Source organism: Thamnophis sirtalis, unplaced genomic scaffold, assembly GCF_051295495.1.
Source record: "Thamnophis sirtalis isolate CommonGarterSnake01/CBP01778 unplaced genomic scaffold, rThaSir2_p1.2 scaffold_15, whole genome shotgun sequence".
In the NCBI taxonomy this organism is placed as follows: Eukaryota; Metazoa; Chordata; class Lepidosauria; order Squamata; family Natricidae; genus Thamnophis; species Thamnophis sirtalis.
This window is the reverse complement of record NW_028261395.1, coordinates 18,062,744-18,089,038: the sequence shown is the minus strand read 5'-3', so window position 1 is coordinate 18,089,038 and position 26,295 is coordinate 18,062,744. Positions and strand designations below refer to the sequence as shown.

Here is a 26,295-nt window from a genome sequence, read left to right as displayed (position 1 = left end):
CGCACGCCCAGGGGGCAAGGCCGAAGTGGCAGCACAGATTTAAGGCTGGATATGGGTTGCACTGGCGCCTCCATGCCCCGCTTGCTGGCCTTTCCCTGGGACTGCCCCACCCCCATGTGAGACAGCCACATCCCCACCTGTGTATGGAGGAAGGAATAGGTGAGAATAAGAGGGTATGGGACCCACAGCATCAGGCATGGAGGAAATGGAGGGGAGGGTGGACAAAAAGGGAAGCTCCTTAGGTTTTGTTTTTTTGTTTTAATGGGCAGAATCTTCACATTTTGAACCCCTTTCCTTGCCATTGCCTCTGTGCCTGATGGACAAAAGCCTGTTATATGATCTGCCTATCACATTCTTGAGCAAAGCATTTGAGCCATCTCCTCCTTTCAGTAGCCCATGAAAGTCCATGTATAGTATGTAGATGCAGATAATAAAGTCAAAAAAAGATGAACAATATTTTTACAGGACTATAGATATGTTGAGGCTGGGTGTGACAAGGAGTGGCTGGGAGGGGAGGGGAGGGGCTGGGCATGCACCTTGATGTGACTGATGAGTTGGCTACACCCACCCAGTCACAAGACCACTCACCCATGCCCACCCAACCAGCCATTAGGGCAGAGAACCAATTGTTAAAAAATATGCAGCCCACCACTTTGTAATATAATTTCTCTCTTTCCCCCTCTCTCTTCCCTCCCCCTCTCTTTCCGTCTTTCCCTCTCTTTCCATCCATCTCTATCTCTTTCTTTCTCCCCTCTCTTTTTCCTTCCCTTTTTCCCTCCTCCTCTTTCCATTGCTCTTTCTCTCCCTCTCTCTCTTCCTCCTCTCTTTCCTTCTCTCTCTCTCTCTCTCTATTTCTCTCTCTCTTTCCCTGCCTCTCTTTCTTTCCCACCCTCCCCCTATCTCTTTCTTTCCCTCCTCTCTTTCCCCATCCTAGCACAATTTTTACCATGTGCCTAATATAACACCTACCTCCAAAATAAGCCCCAGTTAAGAGTCCATCCATTCTATCCCACCGTCTGTTTGATCATGACCACAATGGGGCAGGTGCCACGAGGTGAGGTGAGGCGGCTAGGGGGAGTGGAGCTGCCCCATACCCTGCACCCGCGCACCTCAGGGCTCCCACACCCCACCACCTGCTTCACCTTGCAGTGGCATCATACACAACAGTAGCCCCATCTAGCAGTAGCAATGTCTCTTTGGCAGTTTCTTGATTGGGGTATTGCTTACTTGATTATTGATCTGAAGTTGGAGTGAATCTATGCTGATCTGAGTGCTGATTACTGGTGATTACTCTCTTGATCTGGTTGTCTAGATGGTTGTCTAGACAAAATACAAAGATCTGCAAATAGAAGTATAACAACTGTGATGAAAGAAAGCGAAGATAGGAGACAACCAGATCAAGGGACTCTTCATTGGAAGATCTGCAGGAAATATCATTTGTGTGAGGAATGCAGCCATCTTTCCTTTTGGATCTTTGGCCTGCCACACTTTCTATTCTACTATGGCTTTTCTACTGTGGAAAAATGAGAGGGGGGATTATACAGAGTTAGATGCTATGTAGCCAAAACAAAATTGCTTCTAGAAAGCCAAGGTCATCTTTTGTCTTTGCACCTCTGCACCTGACCAGAACTGGAAGGGTGGAACTGCCAGCATGGCAGTGGAAGATTGGACCATGTGATAGACTTGTGGGTGTGGTGGCAAGATCATGAACTTTAACCTGGGTGGAGAAAACCGAGAAGCTTCAGATTTGGGTTTTCCCAGATGTGCCAACATGGCTGTCTTAATAAATTGGAACTTTGAGCAATACTTTGTCTTGGACTCTGATTTAATTTTGGATGCTATTTGGAACACAGACAATTTACCTAAAACAAGAACTGGTGGATTAATAAAATAGAGAAAGTAATAGAAAATTATGCTAAAGTTCTCTGGGACTTTAGAATTCAAACAAACAGGCACTGCTGCATAACACACCAGACTTAATAATTATCAATATGAAAGACAAAAAAGTCTGGATAGTGGATGTGGCAGTACCTAGAAACAGCAGAAGGAATTAGATAAAATCACAAAATACAAAGTTCTGCAAATAGAAGTACCATAATTTTGGAGTATAACACCCGCACACACTCCTAAAAGAGGGTGGAAATGTTAATGCGTCTTATACACCAAATATGGCTATTTTGGGCCTACCAAAACCCTGCCCCGCACATCCCGTTTTTGCCAAAAACACGCCTGTTTTTCACAAAAACGGGTTACACAGAGGGTTTGGGAGACCTGCAGAATGCTCCTGGGGGCTGCGGAGGGGAAAAACAGGATGCATGGGGGGTTTGGGAGGCCAAAAACGGGCCCATTGTTTTGTGAAAATGGGCATGTTTTTCACAAAAAGGGGATGCACAGAGGCTTTGGGAGGACTGCAGAGTGCTCCTGGGGGCTGGGGAGGGCATGCGGAGCCCAAAAACTATTTTTTCTTTGTTTTCCTCTTTGAAAACTTGGTGCGTCTTATAGTCCAAAAATATGGTATAACAACTGTGACAAAAGAAAGTGAGGGTAGTAGACAACCAGATCAAGAGAATCCTCAGTGACCTCACTAAGAAAGGCCAAATTGCCAAAGAAGAACAATGGCAGATAAGAAGCAGTGGCCCTATCCTCCCATGCTTCGGCAGACATCTCAAAATACACAAATCTGGCATACTCCTCCATCTAATCGTATCTCTAACAGAGACCCCTATATATAACATTGTAAAAGGACTAACAGAAAAGCATGAGCGTTTCACAAGAGGAAGCCAACATTCCATTAGCTCTCCTCTACAGTGTCTTCAAACAATCAGGAGCCCTGATACAGAGATGTGACTATAGATGAGGTTGACATCATGGTCTTATTTGATGTCACAGCCCTGTTCACGTCTACAGATCTAGAATTAGCAAAGAATCCATGACTTCACAGTACACCTGACTTAATTGAATACACAAAGATCAAAACATTCAGGATTATGGATCTCATAAACCACTGCTTAACCACATACTTACAATTTGATGGCCAAATTTACCAACAAGTTAAAGAGACATCTATGGGATCACCACTTTCAGGACTTAGAGTGGAGATCATCATGCACTATCTAGAAACCATAGCACTTTACTAGAGAAGAAGAAAACAACAACTCGCTGCCCTTCCTGAACATCCTGATCAGCAGAGACCACAATGGCAAATTAGAAACACAATTCTACAGAAACCTCACCCATACTAACCAGGTGCTCCACTACCAAAGCAACAACCCAATCTCCCACAAGAGAACTGAGGAAAGCAGAAAAAGGAAATGGAGCATCTATACAAGATGATACCCATGCAACTTTATCAAAAAGTCCCTGACTACTCAACCCAATACAGCACAACCAACACAAACCCTAAAAAGAATTACACTGTCATAAATCAAGAGTATCTCAGAAACCACAGATAGATTACTACAACCACATGAAATCAGCATAGCATACAAGTCAGCTGAAGCCCTTCAAAATATCATAAGCAAACCAAAAGTCTCAGAAACTTCAGAAGAAAAAATAAGAGTGACAGGAAGTTCTTCAGCTGGACAGACGTGGGGATGTGAGCTCTGAAGAGCCTCACATGAACCCTGTCTGACAAGCTTACTTCAGGGGTCCTTTTTTGGATCAGAACCCCCCTGGAGGGGGAGCAAAGGAGGACAGCATCTCATCAGACCCAGAGGGAGGCAACCGGTTCCTTGCCAGTCAGAGATCTGCCTTTTGAATCAGAGAGGGGGTGGCAGTCTGCAATATGGCTGACAAATGCTGACTTCCAGTCAAAAGCAAATGAACAGGAGGGTGAGGAAGAGATGAAAGACTGGTAAGAAAATTTATCTAACCCATAGCCATAAATTAAATCTGGAAAAGGCAAAGAAATCCTGAGATCATAAATAATATTAATGGTCAGATCGGGATTTTCTCGAAGGAAAGAAAGAAAGAAAGAAAGAAAGAAGGAAGGAAGGAAGGAAGGAAGGAAGGAAGAAAGAAAGAAAGAAAGAAAGAAAGAAAGAAAGAAAGAAAGAAAGAAAGAAAGAAAGAAGAAAGAAAAGGAAAATGGAGGGTTGAAAGACCAGCTCCCCCAAACGCTATTTCTTTGAAACAAATCTGGACAGAAAGGGAGAAAGCAGAGATGTGACAAACCCACTTAAATATAAACTCTAAATTTGGTTTTGGATTTGAAACAGAAACCAAATATTCCGAAGGATTTATTTCGTTTGAAGCAACTCCCAAAAATCAAGAAAAAAAACCCCACTCCTTCTCACTGATAACTGATAACTTAACCCTGACTGTGCTGGAAGTTTTAATTAACCATCTGCCATAAATCAGAATTTGGAAAAGCTGGAGGCAAAAGAGAAACATACCCGAACCTGGCTGTTTGCAACTTTGTTGTGGTTTGAGCAGCTGTGGTCAGGTGGCAGGGGAAAGACTAATAACAGAGTCAACTGGGAAATGCGAGGGTTTTTTCCCCCCCTTTCATCCTTTTTTTCTCTGCAAAAGACTAAAATGGCCCCAGCTTCTCTTCCAGTTTCACAGTAATTGAATCAAATTTAAGGTTACCAGAATCCCGAAATAAGACTTGTATAACTAACTGCAATTTTGGAACTGGACATTAAGGAAGAACAAAAGACTAAGATGCCTTCCATTGCTCTTCCCCCAGGGGTGGGTTCCTCCCGGTTCGCACCGGTTTGTGCGAACCAGTTCGTCAGTGAACCCGGAAGTAATTAACTTCCGGGTTCCTAGCTCCTAGCCCGTCACTGGGTGCCTGCAGGGTTTTTCTTTTTAAAAAACGCCTCTCCAGATGATCTTGAAAACCTGCAAGGTTGCTTTGGAAGGGGACATATGGGCAGCATTTCCCCCTGCCCCCCTCCCCGGGAGCCTGCAGTTTTAAAGCAAGCCTTTGCACAGTAAAGAAAATCTCACGAGCGAGAGAAGTTCTTAATTGCTTTTACTGTGAAGTTGCGGAAGCTTCCGAGGCTGCAGGCAACCAGAGATGGGGTGGGGGACTGCTGCCTGTCTTCCCCCTCCCAAAGCAACCTCTTCCAAAGCAACCTCTTCCAAAGCAACCTCACAGGTTTTCAAGATCATCTGCAGAGAGGCGTTTTTTAAAAAGAAAATCCTGAAAAGGATTTGGAGAGATGGGCAGCTGGTCTTTTTTGGGGGGGGGAATCCCCAGAACCAGGAGCGCAGCCCATTCCCCCTCCCAAGAAGACCGTTTTCTTTTTAAAAACGCCTCTGCAGAAGCTTCTCTGTGGAAGCTTCCAAGGCTACAGGCAACCAGGAATGGGGTGGGGGAATGCCTCGCAGGTTTTCAAGATCATCTGCAGAGGCGTTTTTAAAAAGAAAACGGTCTTCTTGGGAGGGGGAATGGGCTGCGCTCCTGGTTCTGGGGATTTCCCCCCCCCCCAAAAAAAAAGACCAGCTGCCCATCTCTCCAAATCTTGTGGCTTTTCAGGATTTTCTTTTTAAAAAACGCCTCTCCGGATGATCTTGAAAACCTGCAAGGTTGCTTTGGAAGGGGACATATGGACAGCATTTCCCCCTGCCCCCCTCCCTGGGTGCCTGCAGCCTTAAAGCAAGCGTTTGCACAGTAAAGAAAATCTCACGAGCGAGAGAAGTTCTTAATTGCTTTTACTGTGAAGTTTCGGAAGCTTCCGAGGCTGCAGGCAACCAGAGATGGGGTGGGGGACTGCTGCCTGTCTTCCTCCTCCCAAAGCAACCTCGCAGATCATCTGCAGAGGTGTTTTTAAAAAGAAAACGGTCTTCTTGGGAGGGGGAATGGCTACACTCAGAGGAGCCAGCGCTTGGGGTGCCCTGAAACAACGCATCCCCGCCGCCTCATTAGTTTAGTTTAGTTTCACTTTATTTGTATGCCGCCCTTTTCCCTGGGGGGACTCAGGGCGGCTCACAGTTCAAAAGGGGGGGGGAGGACAAACAATTTACAACATAAAGGCACTACATCATTTAAGAACTCAACAGTCATATAATTCGAGTAGAGGTTAGAGTCTTTAACCCCAGGCCAGCCGGGATAGCCAGATTTTAAGGGCGGCGCAGAAGGTCTGGAGGGTGGTGAGGGTCCGGATCTCCACGGGGAGTTCGTTCCAGAGGGTCGGAGCAGCCACCGAGAAGGCTCTCCTCCGGGTAGTTGCCAGTCTACACTGGCTGGCTGATGGAATTCGGAGGAGGCCTAATCTATGCGATCTTATCGGTCTAGTGGAGGTAATTGGCAGTAGACGGTCTCTCAAGTACCCAGATCCAATACCATGAAGGGCTTTGTAGGTGACAAGTAGCACCTTGAAGCGCACCCGGAGATCAACAGGCAGCCAGTGCAGCTCGCGGAGGATAGGTGTTACGTGGGTGAATCGGGGTGCACCCATGATCGCTCGCGCGGCTGCATTCTGGACCAGCTGAAGTCGCCGAATACTCTTCAAGGGCAGCCCCATGTAGAGCACATTGCAGTACTCCAGCCTAGAGGTCACAAGGGCACGAGTGACTGTTGTGAGGGCCTCCCGGTTCAGGTAGGGACGCAACTGGTGCACCAGGTGAACCTGGGCAAATGCCCCCCTGGTTACAGCTGACAAATGGTGTTCAAAAGTCAGCTGAGGGTCCAGGAGGACTCCCAAGTTGCGAACCCTATCTGAGGGGCGTACAATTTGACCCCCCAGCCTGAGAGATGGAACACTTGGCCAATTCGTGGGAGGGAAGCACAACAGCCACTCGGTCTTTTCTGGATTGAGCACAAGCTTGTTAGCCCCCATCCAGTCTCTAACAGCCTCAAGACCCTGGCTCATCACGTCCATCACTTCATTGAGTTGGCACAGGGTGGACAGATACAACTGTGTATCGTCCGCATACTGATGGTATTTTATCCCGTGCCGTCGGATGATCTCCCCAGCGGTTTCATGTAGATATTGAAAAGAAGGGGGGACAGGACCGAACCCTGCGGCACCCCATGCGTTAGGGGCCTAGGGGTCGATCTCTGCCCTCCGACTAACACCGACTGCGACCTGTCCGAGAGGTAAGAGGAGAACCACCGTAAAACAGTGCCTCCCACCCCCACCTCCCGCAGTCGTCGCAGAAGGATACCATGGTCGATGGTATCGAAAGCTGCCGAGAGGTCAAGGAGCACCAGGATGGAGGCATGGCCTCCATCCCTGGCTCTCCAGAGATCATCAGTCAACGCGACCAAAGCGGTTTCTGTGCTGTAGCCAGGTCTGAAGCCGGACTGGAATGGATCAAGATAACTGGCTTCCTCCAAGGATCGCTGGAGCTGAAAGGCCACCACCTTCTCAACAACCTTCCCCACAAAGGGGAGGTTGGAGACTGGATGATAGTTGTTTAAAACGGCTGGATCCAAGGATAGTTTCTTCAGGAGGGGTCTCACCACCGCCGCCTTTAAAGCGGGGGGAAAGACCCCCTCCCGTAAGGAGGCGGTAACAACCGCCTGGATCCATCCTCGTGTCACCTCTCTGCTGTTTACAACCAGCCAGGAGGGGCACGGGTCCAGCACACATGTGGAGGCGCCAACAGCTCTCATCGCCTTGTCCACGTCCTCAGGGGTAACAGCTTGAAAATCAATCCAGGGATGGCTTACCAGATTATCCCTTAGTGCCTCGGCTGGTTCTGCAGAATTGGAGTCCAGGTCTGCCCGGAGCCAAGCAACCTTGTCCGCGAGGAATTGGACGTAATCCTCAGCCCTGCCCTGCAGCGGATCGCCCGTATCCCTCCTATTTAGGAGGGAACAGGTTATCCTAAACAGGGCGGCTGGGCGTGACTCAGCGGACGCAATCAGAGAGGCAATATGTGATCTCTTAGACATCCTGATTGCTCGAATGTATTCTCTGATGCAGGTTGTTAAAAGTGCTCGGCTCGATTCGGATTTACTGGACCTCCAATTGTGCTCTAGGCGTCTCTTCCGGCGCTTCATCTCCTGGAGTTCCTCAGTGAACCAAGGAGCCCTCCGGGATCCACTGCCTCGAAGCGGCCGTAGAGGCGCAATCCGGTTAAGAGACTCCGTCGCTGCCGAGTTCCAGGCAGCAACTAGAGTCTCCACCGGACTGCGGGCGAGAGTATCAGGAATAACCCCAAGCTCCGTCTGGAACCCCAAAGGGTCCATAAGTCGCCTGGGGCGGAACCACCTGGTCGGTTCCTCCTCCCTACAGTGGGGGTTTGGTCTCCGAAAGTCAAGCCTCAATAGGTAGTGGTCCGACCATGACAGGGGCAAGATCTCGCTACCCCTCAGACCAAGTTCACAATTCCACTGCTCCGAGAGAAATACGAGGTCAAGCGTGTGACCCGCTGAGTGGGTTGGTCCCCGGATTACTTGGGTCAAGCCCATGGTTGTCATGGAAACCATGAACTCCTGCGCTCCATCAGAGTGTTCACCAAGCGAAGGCAAGTTGAAATCCCCCAGAACCATAAGTCTGGGGAACTCAACTGCCAGCTCGGCTATTGACTCGAGGAGCGAGGGGAGGGCTGCTGCAACGCAGTTGGGAGGCAGGTACGTTAGCAGCACACCCACTTGACCCTTGAGGTCCAACTTCACCAGCAGGGACTCACACCCGACAAGCTCCGGAGCAGGGATCCTACGAGGTGCTAGAGACTCTCGGATAACAATGGCCACACCTCCACCCCTTCCCTGGGCTCGCGGCTGCTGGAGCACCTGAAAGCCCTCTGGGCACATCTCTACGAGGGGGACTCCTCCCTCCGGGCCCAGCCAGGTTTCAGTAATACATGCCAGGTCTGCCCTCTCGTCTAAAATTAAGTCCCGAACGAGAGGAGCCTTATGAACTACAGACCTGGCATTTAGCGACAGCAGCCTGAGACCAGGGTCCTGATTACTCGCGCCATCTGGCCTTGGAGTGGGACTCATAGGGCCGGAAGGAGGGATCTCTGTAACGTAGCGAGCCCTCCTTCCCGGTAATGGCCAGCCCTAAAGTCCCCGCCATATCTGCCCCTCCCTGTTAAGACCGTAATGCTCCAGCCCACTCCCGTGTCCGTAGTCCCTCCACCCACCCCCATAGTCCCCGCGTTTCCCGACAGGCCCTTCGAATCAGTCATCCTGAGATTGGAGTAGGCCCAGCTCCCCCCAACACTTCTGCGAAGCACTCAGTGTGGGGGAACCCGGTTCCCATCCCAGTCTCACTTACACACCCAAACACTCACTCACTCACTCACACCCCCGGAAGAAATTTTAAAATACAACAATATAATAAAAAGGGAATTACACAAGTTTAAAAGTGGGGTCATTTGCTTACAGTCATACACATCCACACTACTTACAAGGAAAAATTTGCGCAGGTATAAAAAGGTGATAAAAATATGCGAGCAGTCCATACATAGAGATATAAAGTCTAAAGGGCAGCAGCACGGTGATAGACACAGTCCAGGGGGAGAGATGTAAAAGTAAAAGTCCAGCAGGGTAGTTCATAAAGGTGAAAACGTAGTTGGAGAAGCAAGCTAAGGTAGATGGGAAAGATGGTAAGCAAGAAAGCCCCCCCCCAGCCACAAAGGAGGGCAAACCGGGGGGGCCTTGCACGCCCAATAAGATGGATTGGGCTCTGGATGGGGGGAGAGTTCAAAAGGGCTGTAATGGTGGCTACAAACTAGCCACTCGGTCACATTAAGTCCTAACCCACCCATCCAGGCTAGCCACCCCTTCACCCGTTCCACGCTGATGAAACAGACCAGGCGGCTGAGCCAGGGGGTTTTCCGGGCGGCTTTGGCGAGCCCATAGAACAGCAAGCCAGCAGCAGCCAACATACCAGTAATCAAAAAAGTCAAGGCAGCAGTCATAGCAGCTAGGTCACGACGTTCTCTAAAGCCGGGCCGCGGCGTTTTGAAAAAACGGCCACAGCAATCAGAGACACAGATGCGGCAAACAAGATAGCAGAGGGGGGGGGGAGATTCTCTCAGCCAGCAGATGGGGGGGAGTCGAGGCTCTCTCAGGCCAGCCGGGTCGCAAAGGAACCCCCCAAGCGGTATTACCCAAATCTCTCCAATGTCTCCAACCAAGCTGGATCGCGATGCCTCCAAAAGCGGCACCCGGGCGGCGTCTTCAAACGCTCCCCAATCAGCTGGGCCGCGGCGTCTTCTGAGTGGCTTTCGAGCGGCTCCCGAACGGCGTTGGCGTTTTTTCTAACAGGCAGCCTTGGAGAGCGATATCTCTCCAGTCTGCTGCCAGCGCCAAACTCCCCAAGAATCGCTCGTGCCCTGGTCTCTCTCTAGCTTGATTTCTGGGGCCAATTTCTCCTTCTTTTGGCCATTTTCCTGTATGGTCGCCGGAGCGAAGAGCTCGGCAGACATGTTCCTTCGCACATGCGAAGGAAGCGGGGACATCCCGTCTGTGCCCACTTCTGCTGCCACCACCTCCGCTCCCAAACGCAACTGTCAGCTGCGAGCAGGTGACTGAAGCTGCTGCTTGCAGTCATTTACGGCTGCAGATAGATTGTACCTGTAGCGGGAAGCTCTTCGCCCTGTGAGAGCTCCTCTCCAGCACTCCTAGTTTGGTAACATCATCAGTGCTAGAAGGGAGTGGGGTTGGGGGGGAGGAGGAGAAAGTTAGGAGAAAAAAAGATAAGGAGGGAGAGGACTGTGGGGTCCTTTGCTGTTCTCTGAACGTGGTAGTTTTTAATTAGTTTAGGGAATTTATTGTTTATAGAATGTTTATTACAAGAAATGTTATTCCTTTTTGCAAATGTTTTATTTGTGATGCAATATGTTGCTTTTAAGTGTTTAGACCAGGTTTATGTGTCTCAAAGTGGCTGCTTTTCTATGGGCAGGCCAGGTTTGTTGCAAGGCAGTGTGTTTCACCCTCCTTGTTTAGGTAATTCTGAGGTGGTTGATGGTTCTGTGAGTGCCTGTCCTTTATAATTTTCCACATTGCCTTGATGGTTTTTATTCCAGTGACTTTGTCTTTCCTGTTCTTAGGCTTAGGGAAAAAAAACTGATTTCATTGGCAGTCTTTTTTTGGGGGGGGGGGGATTTTTATTTTTTTGGTGTTTTCCTAGCACTGTCAGAGTTTGTGGGTGTGGGTTTGGGTGGGTGTGTAATGTCCCGCAGTTATCTATGCATTAATAATGATCTAGTAATATTAATAATATCTAGTAATTAGTAATATCTAGTAATAACATCGTCTTGGCCACTCCCACCAGGTCACATGGGTGGCAGGCCACTCCCATCTGGTCACATGGGTGGCAAGCCACTCCCATCTGGTCACATGGGCAGCAAGCCACTCCCACAAAGGAGGCCACGCCTACAGAGTAGGTTCGAACAATTTTTGAAACCCACCCCTGTCTTCCCCACAGCAGTTAAAGTAGAGAAATTTAAGGTGGATCAGAACTCTGAAATAAGAACTGTATAACTAACTGCAACTTGGGAACTGGACATCATGGAAAACTGGGAATATGAAGAACTATGTGAAATTATAAAGAATATGCATAAATCATTAAAATCAAGCCTAAATAGAATTCTGAACCCAGAGAAGCAGATATCTAAAGAAGAATTCAAAGAAGAAGGGGGATAAGACAACAAAGGGGTAGAAATGAAGGGAAATAAAAAGCAGACAAAAAACTCCATTGATTTTGGTAGTGGTATAGGTAAGGTGACCAGATTTTCAGATTGGTAAAGAGGGACACCTTTGACCGGGGGGGAGGGGCTTGATTAAAAATTTTATATGGAAAAATTATACAGAAAAATTATGGACTGTGCCAAAATGGATAAATTAATGAAAGAAATACAGCTGGGTGAGCTCTCCGGTGCCACGCGCTTTCCTGCCTCCTTCCATCACGAACCAGATCACAGACAGTGGTCACATTGAGGAAATGGGGATTTTATAGTATCCCTCCCCTGAAGGGGAGAGGAAATGGGGATTTTGCAGTATCCTACCCCTGGAGTGGGGAGGGAATGGGGATTTTGCAGTATCCTACCCCTGGAGTGGGGAGGGAATGGGGATTTTATAGTATCCTTCCCCTGGAGGGGAGAGGAAATAGGGATTTTGCAGTATCCTACCCCTGGAGGGGGGAGGGAATTGGGATTTTGCAGTATCCTACCCCTGGAGTGGGGAGGGAATGGGGATTTTGCAGTATCCTACCCCTGGAGTGGGGAGGGAATGGGGATTTTGCAATATCCTACCCCTTGAGGGGGGAGGGAATGGGGATTTTGCAGTATCCTACCCCTGGAGTGGGAAGGGAATGGGGATTTTATAGTATCCTTCCCCTGGAGGGGAGAGGAAATGGGGATTTTGCAGTATCCTACCCCTGGAGTGGGGAGGGAATGGGGATTTTGCAGTATCCTACCCCTGGAGTGGGGAGGGAATGGGGATTTTATAGTATCCTTCCCCTGGAGGGGAGAGGAAATAGGGATTTTGCAGTATCCTACCCCTGGAGGGGGGAGGGAATTGGGATTTTGCAGTATCCTACCCCTGGAGTGGGGAGGGAATGGGGATTTTGCAGTATCCTACCCCTGGAGTGGGGAGGGAATGGGGATTTTATAGTATCCTTCCCCTGGAGGGGAGAGGAAATAGGGATTTTGCAGTATCCTACCCCTGGAGGAGGGAGGGAATTGGGATTTTGCAGTATCCTACCCCTGGAGTGGGGAAGGAATGGGGATTTTAAGGGTGCGGAGGATGTGCCGGCTCACTGATTCTCCCCAACCACGCAATTTTCCTCCTTTCCAGCTGGGTGGCGGGAGCGCCTGGGATCTCCCTAGGTCAAAGCCGAGAGGAAGGGGGGAGATTCCATATGAAGGCATCCCGAGGCTCTACTTTAACCCATGCGGGAAGTTTGGGGGGGGTTGCATCTTTTCCCTGGCTTCTCCGAGCTTCGTTCCTCCCGCTTCCGCTCCTTCAGCTGGAGACAATTACATACACACACCCCAAAGAATCCCAGGCACACAAATAAGCAGCTTCCCCACCGTGGGCTTTGTTCTTAACTGACAGCCGGCAAAGGGAATAGAGAGAGGCGGCGGCGAGGCTACCTTTTGCAGGGAGAGCAGGAGCTTGGCCAACCGTGGAAAGGTGCCCTGGGGCTGGGATCCAAGGCGCGCTTAACTAGGCGAGGAACTTGTGCGGACCCACCGGAGCGTGGGAACTGAGGAAAAGAATAGAGGGGGGCGTGTGGAGAAGAAGAAGCGTGCCGAGCTGTCATCGGGGCTGCTGAAGCTTGCGAGGGAGATCTAGAAGCAGATGGGATGGGACTTGGAGTCCTACGATCTTGGCGAGTGGGGATTCCTGCGATGGGATTTGGAGTCCTAAGACACTGGCCATTGGGGGCTGCTGCGATGGGATTTGGAGTCCGATGCCCCTGGCGATTGGGGGTTCCTGCAAGGATATGCGGGAATAGGGGGTAGGGGTCTGCACAAGCTCCCCACCCCCTTCTTTAGAAGAGCCGGAAGCATTAGAGGAGGGGGCTTTGCACATCCCCCCTCCCCCGAAGCCCAGCACTTGCTTACAGAAGCCCCAGATCGCCAGTGTCTTAGGACTTGGCACGCTTCTTCTTCTCCACACGCCCCCCTGTCTATTCTTTTCCTCAGTTCCCACGCCCCGGCGGGTCCGCACAAGTTCCTCGCCTAGTTAAGCGTGCCTTGGATCCCAGCCCCAGAGCACCTTTCCACGGTTGGCCAAGCTCCTGCTCTCCCCGCAAAAGATAGCCTCGCCGCCACCTCTCTCTATTCCCTTTGCCCGCTGTCGGTTAAGAACAAAGCCCACGGTGGGGAAACTGCTTGTTTGTGTGCCTAGGATTCTTTGGAGTGTGTGTGTGTAATTGTCTCCAGCTGAAGGAGCGGAAGCGGGAGGAACGAACCTCAGAGAAGCCAGGGAAAAGATGCAACCCCCCCCAAACTTCCTGCATGGGTTGTAGAGATCCCTTGTAGGGGGAGGGGAGGGAGGGGAGGGGAAGAGGCTCCGCGGGTGGGGGAGGGGAGGGGAGGAAAGTGGGGGACGCTGTGGAGGTCAAGGAGATGAAGAAGACCTTCATTGTGCCAGCCATCAAACCCTTCGGATCACTATGATTTCGCCGCCGCCATTTGCAAGGAGTGGGAAGGAGAGGAAGGAAGGAGAGAGGGGGGAAGGAAAAGAAGAAGGGATCTCCATGGCTCTCCGGCCGGAGGGAGCCACGCGGGGGGGAAACGGGCATCTGTCAAAACCCCTAATCCCGTCTCAGCCTCGGGTGGCTGCGGCAGAAGCAGCGAGCGCAGGGGTGATGCTTCACCGGGAGCGACCTCTCTTTCCCCGCTGCATAGGGATGTGGGGAAAGGGCTCAAGCAGCCAGTTTTCTCTCCCCCCTTCTTTCCTTCTCTCTCTCTGCTCTGGGAAAGGAGCAGCGCTCTGGCGAGCCCCGAGAGATTCCCCCGTTCTCTCTCTCTCGCTCTCCTGGCCCTTCCAAGCCGAGGCGGCAGGGGCGGGAAGAGGAGTCCGAGGGGGAGGGAGGGAGGAAAGGGAGGTGGCTGTGGCGGCTGGGCGATGGCCAGCAGCGGCCAATGCAGGGGGAGGGAGAGCGAGATTTTGGTGAGGTGGCCGCGGGAAGGACCGAGGGAGGAGGAGAGGACGGGGCTGCTTGGGAACGGAGAGGACCAGGGCGCGGAGGGAAAGAGCAGCGCGCGCCCAGTCGCCGCCTCCACTTCGGAAGGTTCCTCCGGCGGATTGTCTTCCCCATGCCGCCCTCGCTCTGGGAAAGGAGCAGCGCTCCGGTGAGCCCCGAGAGATTCCCCTGTTCTCTCTCTCTCTCTCTCTCTCCCGGCCCTTCCAAGCCGAGGCAGCGGGGGCGGGAAGAGGAGTCCAAGGGGGAGGGAGGGAGGAAGGGGAGGCGGCGGCGGCTGAGCGATGGCGGGATGGTGGGAAGCGAGGCGCCGCCAGCGGTGGGAAACGACCACAAGTCGAAAGAAGGGAAGCGACCACGAGGGAAAGAAGGCGGCGTGGGGACCCACAGCTCGGTGGGCGTCTCCTCGTGGGACGGAACCCTCTCTCTCTTGATCTCTCTCTCTCGCCGCCGCCCCATCCTGTGGCTGCCACCATGGACGGGGAGGAGGAGGAGGTGGAGGAAGAAGAAGAGGAGGAAGCGGAATGAATCCTTTTGAAAGGGGATGGGCGCAACCTGGGAGACACAGGGAAACTCCGCAAAGGGGGAGAAGGAGAGGTCTCCTCTCCTCAGCACCTCCCGATTCCCACCGGTAACGTTACTCACCAGTTAAGCAGCAAGTAAAAGACGAAATGAAATGGAGCATGCTAAGCTAAGTGGACTCCAGCCAATCAGTGAGCTGGCTGGGATGGAAAATGTTAAGCACGCCATGTGCTTAAAGTTTTCCATCCCAGCCAGCTCACTGATTGTCTGGAGTCCAGGCCAATCAGTGAGCGGCAGGCTGGGCTGGCTTAGATTTTTAGTGTAGAACGGAACGAGCGAGCGAACTAGCAGCTGATGGGCGGGGAGCGAGTGAGCTGCGAGCGCCAAAATAAAGTGCGGTTTTTCGAGAACGGCCCAGGACGTGGGAAAAATTATGAAAACGTGTGCCTGTCCCGCCAGATGCGGGACGTCTGGTCACCCTAGGTATAGGGAAAACTGTAAGGGGAGATGTCCCAACAAAAGGAAATAAAAAGCAGATAAAAGAGGTTGAGGTTGTTAGTGGCATAAGGAAATTTGAAGTAAGAGATTATGCCCCACGAAGAGAAATATAAAATATCTTTTTGATGGTGGCCTGGAGAAAATTGAAGAGAGTGGATATGTCAAAACAAAGAAAGGGGAGAAGACAGGAACAGAGAAGTGGGACAAAAGACTCACTAGGAAAAAATCAGACAACTAGAAACTGTTATATGGGAAAGATAAGGGTTTTATTCCTAAATATGACAATAAAATGGAGTTGCTAATTGGTTGAATATAATAATGGAAAGATAATTAAAGGTTAAAATATATGGAATATGGATAAATATGAAACTGATAGGGGGAGGTTGTAAAGCAGAGGTTTGTGATTCACTTTTATACATGATAATTAAACTGAGTTGTGAATTGACTGAATATGACAATAGAAGGATTACTAAGCATGGGTTAAAATATATGAAACATGGACATATATAGAACTTTTAAGATTATGAATAGTGAGATGTTTACCGCTTGTTATTCTATATAATAGATTAAGGGAATTGTAATGAACATTGAATAGCAAGGATTGCCATGTATAGACAATTAAGGGTAATCTAATCCAAGATATGGAAAAATAGAGAGGGACCATGAAATATACCTATTAATGGGAAACTATTGAGATTTAAAGACAGAACCACAAATTGGGGGCATGTGAGGATGTATAATTGTATAAAGATAATGATGAGAATAGCTGGGAATTGTAACCAGGTCTACATCTCAGCCAAAATTAGGCTGGGGTGGCGGGAATTAAAAGCACAATGACTATATATGTATACTTTTTGATCTATATTTTTTAAAGGAGGAGAATACATGTTAAAATTAAATATGTACATTGAAAAGGAAATACCATCAACATAAAATGGAACTTGCTCAGAAGCTGAAATACACCAAGTAAAGGAGATGAAGAGTGTGAAGTAGAGGACAGAGGGAAGGGAAGAAGAGAGGGATAGGAGAGAGGGCGGGGGGGGGAGATGAGAGAAATGAGGAGAGGAAAGGGGAGAGAGGAGAAGAGAGGAAGGGAAAGTAGAGAAGGGAAGAATGACAGACGGAAGAAAGGAGGTAGGGAGGGGGAGGAGGGAGGGAGAAGAAAGTGATGGATAAGGTACAAATATGGTGTATGGCGAGCAGAAGAGCCAGAAGAGCCAATAATTGTTTTTGGGAGTTGATGGTAAGATGAATTGATGTAAACATTTAATAATACAATATGATGTTGGCTATGTAATAATAGTATACACATTATATACGTATACTAATAGTATACGTATATAATGCTTCATTAAAATCTTAGGAATATATTCTTTAGATGAACTTTAATTGCACTACTTTCTCAAAAGAGAGGAAGGCATAAAGATGTTGTCACATGCACAGGCTTGTTCTGCTATCTGGCTTTTATTCAGCCTTTTCTTTCACATTCTGGTCATTTTCAAGTAAATTAAAAGAAAACAACAATTTTACCATATGTGGTGGACATGCCTCATCATGAAGAAATACTGGTGCAAAATTCAGAAATGGTTAGAAGAAATTACAGAGCAAAAAACAGAACTGAAAGCATTCTTATTAGAACTACTAGACCCAAAAATGGATAAACAATCTCAATACATAATCATACACATACTCACTGCATCCAGGATTTCTTTCGCACAAAACTGGAAAAAAATCAATACACTCGCAGATGAAACAATAATTAGAAAAGTATTCAAATGTGCAGAGATGGACAAAATGACAATAGAACTAAAAGAAAGAGAAGAATCGGATTTTTATAAAATATGGAATAAAATTTATAAGTGGCTAGAAAACAGAAGCCAAAACAGAAAATAGAGATGCAAATATATCATGATATAAATAATCAATATTATTATAAGTGTTAGCACTACTGTTTTTATATATTATAAGACAAGGTTAAAGCAATAGGAAGGCAATGCAGAATGGAGAATAAAAACTAAACAGGAAAGCTGATACAGAAGGCTGTATAATTACTTCATATTGCTATGTATGTTTTGTGTTTTGTTTGTTCTTGTGGTGTTTTTCTTTCTGTTTTTAAAGATTAAAACATTCAATAAAAATTATTTTAAAAAATAAATAAAAAGAAAACAACTGTACCCGAACTCTGGCTTCCGTCAAGTTGGTCCAGACAGCAATCTCCTCTCGGGTACTCATGTCTGGATACCGATTCCTTTGAAAAGTGGCTTCCAGTTCCTGTAATTGCTGGCTGGTAAAATGAGTTCTCTGCCTACGTTGCTTCTTTCTCAGGGAGCCATCCTCAGGAGTGGAATTGCCAGTCTGATTCTGCTGTGACTTTTCTGTGTCTATGGAAGCAAAACCAAGGAATCCATCACAGATTTTCATAGTGGTTCAAGACAATCTTTTTTTCTTGCCTAAACATTCCTACCAGTGAAAGCGATATTTTTAAATGATGATCTCTTTGTCCACAATTGCTCAAACACACACACAAGTCATTTGTTTCAACTGAAGACAATTTTGCAGGTATGCCGCTGCCCATATATGGTTTATCACAAAGACTGATCCTTTGGATAAGGCACATAGCGGCAATGCAAAACAGTGTCTTTCATTTCTTGCTCTGAATTCTTCTTAGTGATCATATATGATTTTGACAGAAGCAAAAGCCAACTTGAGGAATATTAGTGAGTAAACACTGGATTGCGTAGGACTAGGCAGCCTAGACCTATTGGCATTTTGTGATTTGAAAAAATAATTTTTCTTTAATAATCATGCAATCAGGAAAAATATTTATTTTTTCAAATAAAGGATAAGGGGAAGAGATGCTGCCCAAGAAAAATCAGATAAGAGTCAAGAACTCCAGTGGCTTAACAGTCAGAGAAAGCAGCCTGGGAAGGATCTGCTGATTCTAATGGATCAGATGGTTAAAAGTGGTGGTGGGAAGTTTGTATCTTCAGACTTTCAAGATTGTGTTATTGTAGCCTTGCAATAGAGTAGAATTAGCTCGTCTAGTTGTGTTTCCTACTTAGCTTATCCAGGGGAGCTGACAATATGTCACACCTTCCAACCCAGAATTTGAAAATTAGTCAGATCTTTAAAAAATGAAACATCTGCAGAATAGTAGTTTTATTTTTCACTCTAAATATCATTTTGTTGTTCACTTGGGCTAGTTAAAGCTGCCAACTTTAAGGTCTCCAGATATAAGGTGGCTGTGAGCACATCCCCAAAATAAAAATTTAAAAACACAAGCAATTTCAAGCTGAAAAAAAAGAATTATATAAATACTGCTTCATCCAAAGGCAAACACTTATTTTATTTGATAGATATAAAACCTCTTTGCTGGTATTGCAAAGTATTTGTTTATTATTCTGTCTTTACATTTAGGAACTCAAAGTTGTGAAGTAGCACCACTGCTATTTTGGACAGGTCTCTTCCTATAATTAACTTGTATTCAAAGACACAAATTGATTATATAATTGCTCTCAATAATAGTATAAAACCAAGTGCCTCTATATCCAAGCCTAATAATAGTAACAACAACGACAACAATAACAAATTGAACTTATTAGACTTGAATATCCTGACTTAGCAAAAAAAAACCACCCTACTTGGAACTGCCTATATATTCAGACACTATCTTAACAGCTCTTAGGTCCTTGGTTTGGACTTGAACTATTACGTTTTTACCAGTCCCAGACTGTAAATCGAATTGAAGATTAACAATAACAACAACAATGTAGCTTTATTTGGAACAGTTTACTTCCTGCAGCCATACCTTTAATGTAATTAAATAAGAACATCTGCCTATTCCAGGTGGTTAGGAAGGACTTAATAGATGGACAAAAATGCCAATCCAATCTAAATATCTGGCTGGTTATACACACCAACCATAATACAAAACGATAACCTGACATTCTGGACAGAGGTAAAACTGGTGAGGGAAAATCCAGTGTGTTTTAGGTTAGAGAGAGGATAATTATGTAAACATATTCCAGCCTCCCAAAGCATCAAACACAACCTCAAGTATTATTTTTAATTTAGAAAGACAGCAAGAAAAAACTCTAAATGTTGAGTTATAGATATATAAAGGTTCTGCATTATTTTATTACCAGTGACATCCACAGATCAGACAAAACTGGAGCGATGTATATTGTCTCTTTAACTGAGCATAGGATATATGCCATGCACATTAAAAATGGATAGAATTTTAATCACCCAGTCACATCCACCATTTTGATGCTCTTGACAAACACACACTCACACTCTTGTCACATGTATCCCATGAAAACATTTCTTATTTGATTGAAAAAGAATTAAAAAAAACAATGGGGGCTTTGGGTTGCTGGATTGAGCACTTTACTACCAGGCTTCTGTACTTCCTTGGGTGAAAGAGTGGATAAATTTGAGACATAGAAGATTACTACTGCTGGATGAACATGATCTTCAATTGGGGTGGCATGTTTTTTGTGGTACAGGAAAAATACAGTACACCGAAACTTTCAAAGACACTATGTGAGAAATGCTCTATTTGTAGTATGGGAAAAAGTTAGAGCAAAAAATTATATGAAAATACCAGTTTGGATGTCAGCCTCTGCTTTGCTGCTGCTTCGGCTGCCATTGAAACGGGGAGTGGGGGGCATGGTATTTGGGAGGGGAATCATTATGTGCTGGAGATAGATAGATAGCCATAGATATTGGCTTTCTATTATGGAATCACTGATACAGATGTTGTTAATCTGAGGAAAATTGTAACATATAAAGACATTTTAAACGAAGAAGGGGAACTTAAAACTAGGCAGGAATCGCAAAACCAAAGGGTGGATTTAATATGGTGGCCACACCTGCAAATACAATCTAGATATGAAAAAGATGCAAAGATATGTGGTTTTTATAAAGAGCCAACAACACTTGATCAGATACTTTTAAGGTTAGGTGAAAAATTAATAATGAAATCATACACTTACTTATTAAGCATCAGAATGGAAAATGAACAAGTGAAAGAAACAATGATAATATGGGCAAAAAACTTTGGTTATACTATAGAACGAGATAAATGGCAAAAACCTTGAGACAGAAATTACAAATTGACAATGGCAACTTCTTATAAGGAAAACCTGTACAAAATGTTTTATAGGTAGCACTTGCCACCAGCAAGGCTAGCAAAGATGTTTAAAAACATGTTTGCTAAATGTTGGAAGTGTAACCAGACATTGGCCTCTTATTATCATATGTGGTGGACATGCCCAAAAGCAAAAAAAATTTTTTGAACAAAATACACACATGGTTAGAAAAAATGATAAAGCAACATTTAGACTTATAGTCAGAAATAATACCAGAAAGTTATAATAAAGGAAATTTTAGGCATAATACCAGAAAGTTATAATAAAGGAAATATATATTTAATAGTTCATGTGTTTACAGCAGCGAGAATTGTATTTGCACAATATTGGAAAAATGAGGATAGGGGTATCCTATCCCCTACAGATGAAAACATAATTAAAAAAATATTAGACTGTGCCGAGATGGATAGATTGACATTAAAATAAAAGAGAGAAACAAAATATTTTTCAGCATGTTTTATCAGTGGTTAGATAAAAGAGGTAGAAATTAGAAGATGAAAAATCATCACCACCGTATTTTTCAGAGTATAAGGCTGAAAATAAGGGTGTGTCTTATACACTGAATACAGCACTTTTGCCTCCCGAAGCCCTGCCCACTTCACCAAAATGGCCATGCATAGCCTTATGGAGGCTTTCAGAGAGCTCTTGGGGGCTGGGGAGGAGAGAAATGAGTGAAAATAGCCGTTTCCCCCCCCCCACCGCCCCAGCCCCCAGGAGCACTCTTATCAGCCACCATAAGGCTATGCATACAATTTTTTTGACAAAAAACGGGCCTGTTTTTGCAAAAAAATGGCCGTTTTTTGCTCATTTTTGCTCCCCCAGGAGCACTCTGCAAGCCCCTCCCCCAATGCTATTCATGCCTTTTAAAAAAAAAGCAGGGCCGTTTTTGTGAAAAACGGGCCAATTTTGGGAGGTTTGCAGAGTGCAAAAACTTTTTCCCCCTTTTGGAAAGCTCTTTAACTGATGGATGAGAATTACATTGATCAAGTGCTGTGCCAGCAGAAAGAAAGTCTTAGGTGCTGCAGATTGTCAGCGATTTCCTTCTCCAGCACATGGATAAATACACCTGGAAACATCTACCTATCTACCTACTCTCAAGAGCCAAGGTGGCGCAGTGGTTAAATGCAGCACTGCAGGCTACTGCTAGATCAGCAGGTCAGCGGTTCAAATCTCACCGGCTCAGGGTTGACTCAGCCTTCCATCCTTCCAAGGTGGGTAAAATGAGGACCCAGATTGTTGGGGGCAATATGCTGACTCTCTGTAAACCGCTTAGAGAGGCCTGAAAGGCCTATGAAGCGGTATATAAGGCTACTGCTATTGCTATTGCTATTGCTCTCTCTCCCTCCCTATCTACTGCATTTCTCTCTCTCCCCCCTCTATCTACCTACATACCTACCTACCTACTCTTTCTCCCTACCTATCTACTGTATTACTCTCTCTATTTCTCTCTCTCTCTATCCCTCTACCTACCTACCTACCCACTCTCTCTCCCCCTACCTACCTACTGTATTTCTTTATCTCTCTCTATTTCTCTCTCTCTCTATCCCTTTATCTACCTTTCTACCTAACTACTCTCTCCCTCTCCCTACCTACCTACTGTATTTCTCTCTCTTTCTCTCCCTCTCTATCCCTCTATCTACTTAGCTACTTTTTTTAATATGCCTCTTCAAAACCTTGGTGCGTCTTATACTCCAGTGCGTCTTATACTCCAAAAAATAGGAGGTATGTATAAATAAAGGATGAAAAATTATTATAAATAAGTAAACATTATTACTATTATTTTTTTACTATTATCGTGATTATCAGAATTATTATTATCATTTTGTAAACTTAAAATGACTCCGACAATACACTGTTCATTAAGCACCTATGTATATTTAAGGAAAAAATGTATAAATAAAATACAAAAAAAGAAAAAGAACGTATTTCTTATTTGTTGATTGGATTGGATTGGATTGGGATCAGTGGTGGGTTTCAAATTTTTTTAGAACCTATTCTGTAGGTGTGGCGTGTTTTGTGGGAGTTGCTTGGTGGTCATGTGACCGGGTGGGCGTGGCCAACTTGGAAAATGTGGTGAAACTCACTTAACGATGCTCTTGCTTAGCAACCAAAATTTTGGGTTCAATTGTGGTCATAAGTTCTCTTTCTTTTTTTTCTTTTTCTTTCTTTCATTCCTTCCTTTCCTTCCTTTCTTTCGTCTCTCTCTCCCTTATTCTCTCTTTTTTCATCTCCCTCCCACTTTCTTTTTTTCTTTCTTTCTTTCTTCCTTCCTTCCTTTCTTTTTCTTTTTCTTTCTCTCTCTTTCACTTTCTATCATTCTCTCTTTTTTCTCTCACTCTCCTTCCATTTCTTCCTTTCTTCCTTTCTTGTGTGTATGTCTCTTCCTTCCTTCCTTCCTTCCTTCCTTCCTTCCTTCCTTCCTTTCTCTTCCTTTCTCTTCCTTTCTCTTCCTTTCTCTCTTTCTTTCTCTCTCTCTCTCTCCCTCCCTCTCTTGCACACATCCCTTCCAATTATATTCGTAGATATATTCTATGAACTAAAACCGGTGCCCAATAAATCCTACCGTGTTTCCACAAAAATGACCCTGAAATAAGTGCTTGGCCTTATTTTCGGGGAGGTCTTACTATTTTGGGGTGCAACTTGGGGATGGCAGGTGAGGAGGGGGGGAAGCGAGATGCGTGTTTTACCTGACTTCAAGCTCCGTCAATGGCGAGAACTGCAATGGAGCTGCAAGTCAGGCAAGATGTGTGTGTTGCTTCTCCCCCACCCCACCCCGCCCCATCTGCCACCCCACCCCCCCAAGTTGCATCCACAAAGGGGCAAGGGGCAGGAAGCCCTGCCATGCTCGGCAAGGGGGGGGGAGAAGAGACGGCAAGAATCGTGGCTGCTTTTGGAGCCCATTGAGGCTGCAAAAGCAGCAGGAGGCCCCATGCGCCTCGCGCTCCCTTCAAGAACAGTCTTACCTCAATCAGTTGCCAAGAGCTTGGCCCCAATTGAGCCTCCCTGGGGTGGAGCCTGCAGCCCGGCACTTGAGAGTGTGCTTGAGAGAGAATTATGCAACCCAGCCTCTTTTTCAAGTGGACAGGAAGCTCTCTTTTACCATGCAGCTGGCTGGTTGAGAATCAGGCAATCGTGGGAATTGCCTGCAATTCTTGTTACTGTGAGAGGCTGCACGTTGCAAGGAACGGAGCAAGGTGGTGGGGGTAGAGGACGAAGCAAGGCAGAGGTGCGGAGTTGCCCCAAGGCCCTACACCATCTTACCTGAAGACCCTTCAGCCAGGCCACCCATGCCAAACCCTCCCCGCTCCCCAGGGGAGCCACATTCCCTTCACTTATCTGCTTTCCAGCTCTATTCTCCGCTGCACAAAATTAGTCTATGCGACCATGGTAAAAAAATACCAGAAATTCAGACCTTCCAACTTCTCACAAAAAAAAAAAAAAGTCTCGTGTTGTTGGAAATACTCCCATAGACTACTTTTCTTGCCCTGCACATGGCAGTTGAGAATGGAGCAGGTAAGCAGGTTAGTGAAGGGATGTGGCTGCCTTGGGAGTGGAGGCTGAGGGACCTGTGTGTGTTTGTGTGTGTGAGAGAGAGTGGGAAGATGGAGAAAACATTGCTGCCAGCCCTAGAGAAAGAGAAAGAAGAAAAGAGAAAGAAAGGAAGAAAGAAAGAAAGAAAGAAAGAAAGAGAAAGAAAGAAAGTGGCAGAGGGAGACAAAAGGAAAGAAGAAAGGAAGGAAAGAAAGAAAAGGAAGGAAGGAAGGAAGGAAGAAAAAGAAAAAGAAAGAGAACTTATGACCACAATTGAGCACAAAATTTTGGTTGCGAAGCAAGAATGTTGTTATGTGAGTTTCACCACATTTTCCAAGTTGGCCACACCCACCCGGTCGCACAACCACCAAGCCACTCCCATCTGGTCACATGACCACCAAGCCATTTCCACAAAACAGGCCACACCTACAGAATAGATTCTAAAAAATTTTGAAACCCACCACTGCTTGGAAGTTTGGCCTTTTAAATTAATGAACTCTGGACAGTGGACTAAAAAAGAGATTGACTAAACACAGATACAACCCAAGATGGACATGAGGAGAACCTAAACAGAATGGAGCTTTTTCAAAGCATTCAAGTGAGAGAAAATATTTGATCGTATAGACCAGGGGTCAACAACCTGTGGCTCTAGAGCCACATGTGGCTCTTTCGGCCCTCTCCCTGTCAGATGACCCCACTACTGGGTATTTGCACAATATTGGAAAAATGAGACCACTCCATCAGATTAGGATGTAATTTGAAAAATTTTAGACTGTGCAGAGATGGATAGATTGACTTTAAAAACAAAAGACAACGAAGACACCAAATATTACTTGACATGGAATAGATTTCATGAGTGGTTAGAGATAAGAGGTAGAAATTAGATGAAAAAATATTGCTGTGTATAAATTAAATATAAAGATGGTTTATACTTATAAATATGCCAATATAATTAACAGAAGTATGAATAAGCTGAGTCAAGAAGAAGAAGAAGAAGAAGAAGAAGAAGAAGAAGAAGAAGAAGAAGAGGAGGAGGAGGAGGAGGAGGAGGAGGAGGAGGAGGAGGAGGAGGAGGAGGAGGAGGAGGAGGAGGAGGAGGAGGACTGGTATACCACAAGTTTGTGTCTTCTGTAGAGACAACAAAATAATGTATAAATTTAATTTCATTTTGACTAGTCTCACATAGAGCAAAAAATGGGACTTTTAGGGGACTCCTTCCAATGAAGGAAAATGAAGGAACTGCAGCTTACTTAGAAAAAAGCTTCATTGTTTCAATGGGAATCACTAACAAATATCTATAGAATTGCAACCCAAACGTTTATTGCTTCTGAATGTACTCCTGTATGCAGGTACTAATTCACTTTCTCTACACAATATTACATAGCCTTACATATTTAAATTGTACAAATGAAGATTGAAAAAAATTATTCTATTTTTCAAGAGGCCATTCCTCTTACACATAGGGTGAGGTGATAATTGTTACAAAAGAGCAATTAATACTTAGTTGATTTGTTATTGCATTTAATTATAAGAGAGAAGATGCTTTCTGCCTGTGCACATCCACACTATTTTGCATAGATATTTTGTAGATCGAAAGTAGGAGAACATGCCTATGCCAGGGCACCTCAGTCCCACAGCATGCTAATTTTCAGTGTTTTTAGTAACATGTGACACTTGTATTTTGTCATATAATATTATAAACACTTAAAATATTTCCTCTGGCTTCAGCAAAGCACTTTTTATTTGATGATAACATTCCAGTGTTCAACTTATCAAAATAGTCAGTTTAAATTACATGTATTTCATTACCTTTTTCATGTAACTTTTGAATCTATGTTGTTAGTATGGTTCTGTCAGTTTGAAAAACCATAGTATGAATAAGATCACAATGCCATCTCCTCAATCAGCATGGGGGAAAAAATCTGACAGGAAAGCTGAAAGGGAGACCATTTTTTTGTTCTCCTAAAGCAACGACGCTCCACCTGAGTTGAGATCAGCACCCATCTTCCAGGCATTTCAAAAAGCAG

General features: G+C 45.8%; 1 protein-coding gene across 2 annotated transcripts in view; it reads right to left on the bottom strand.

The window, feature by feature from the left end:
• LOC106537502 (pituitary homeobox 3) overlaps window positions 1–26,295 on the bottom strand; it is a 49,700-nt gene that overhangs the window by 8,143 nt on the left and 15,262 nt on the right. For both annotated transcript variants that reach the window (XM_087701798.1, XM_087701799.1), the window contains exon 3: window positions 17,760–17,965. In XM_087701798.1, the coding sequence (XP_087557924.1) occupies window positions 17,760–17,965 (206 nt within the window). The remainder of the gene's footprint in view (window positions 1–17,759; window positions 17,966–26,295) is intronic.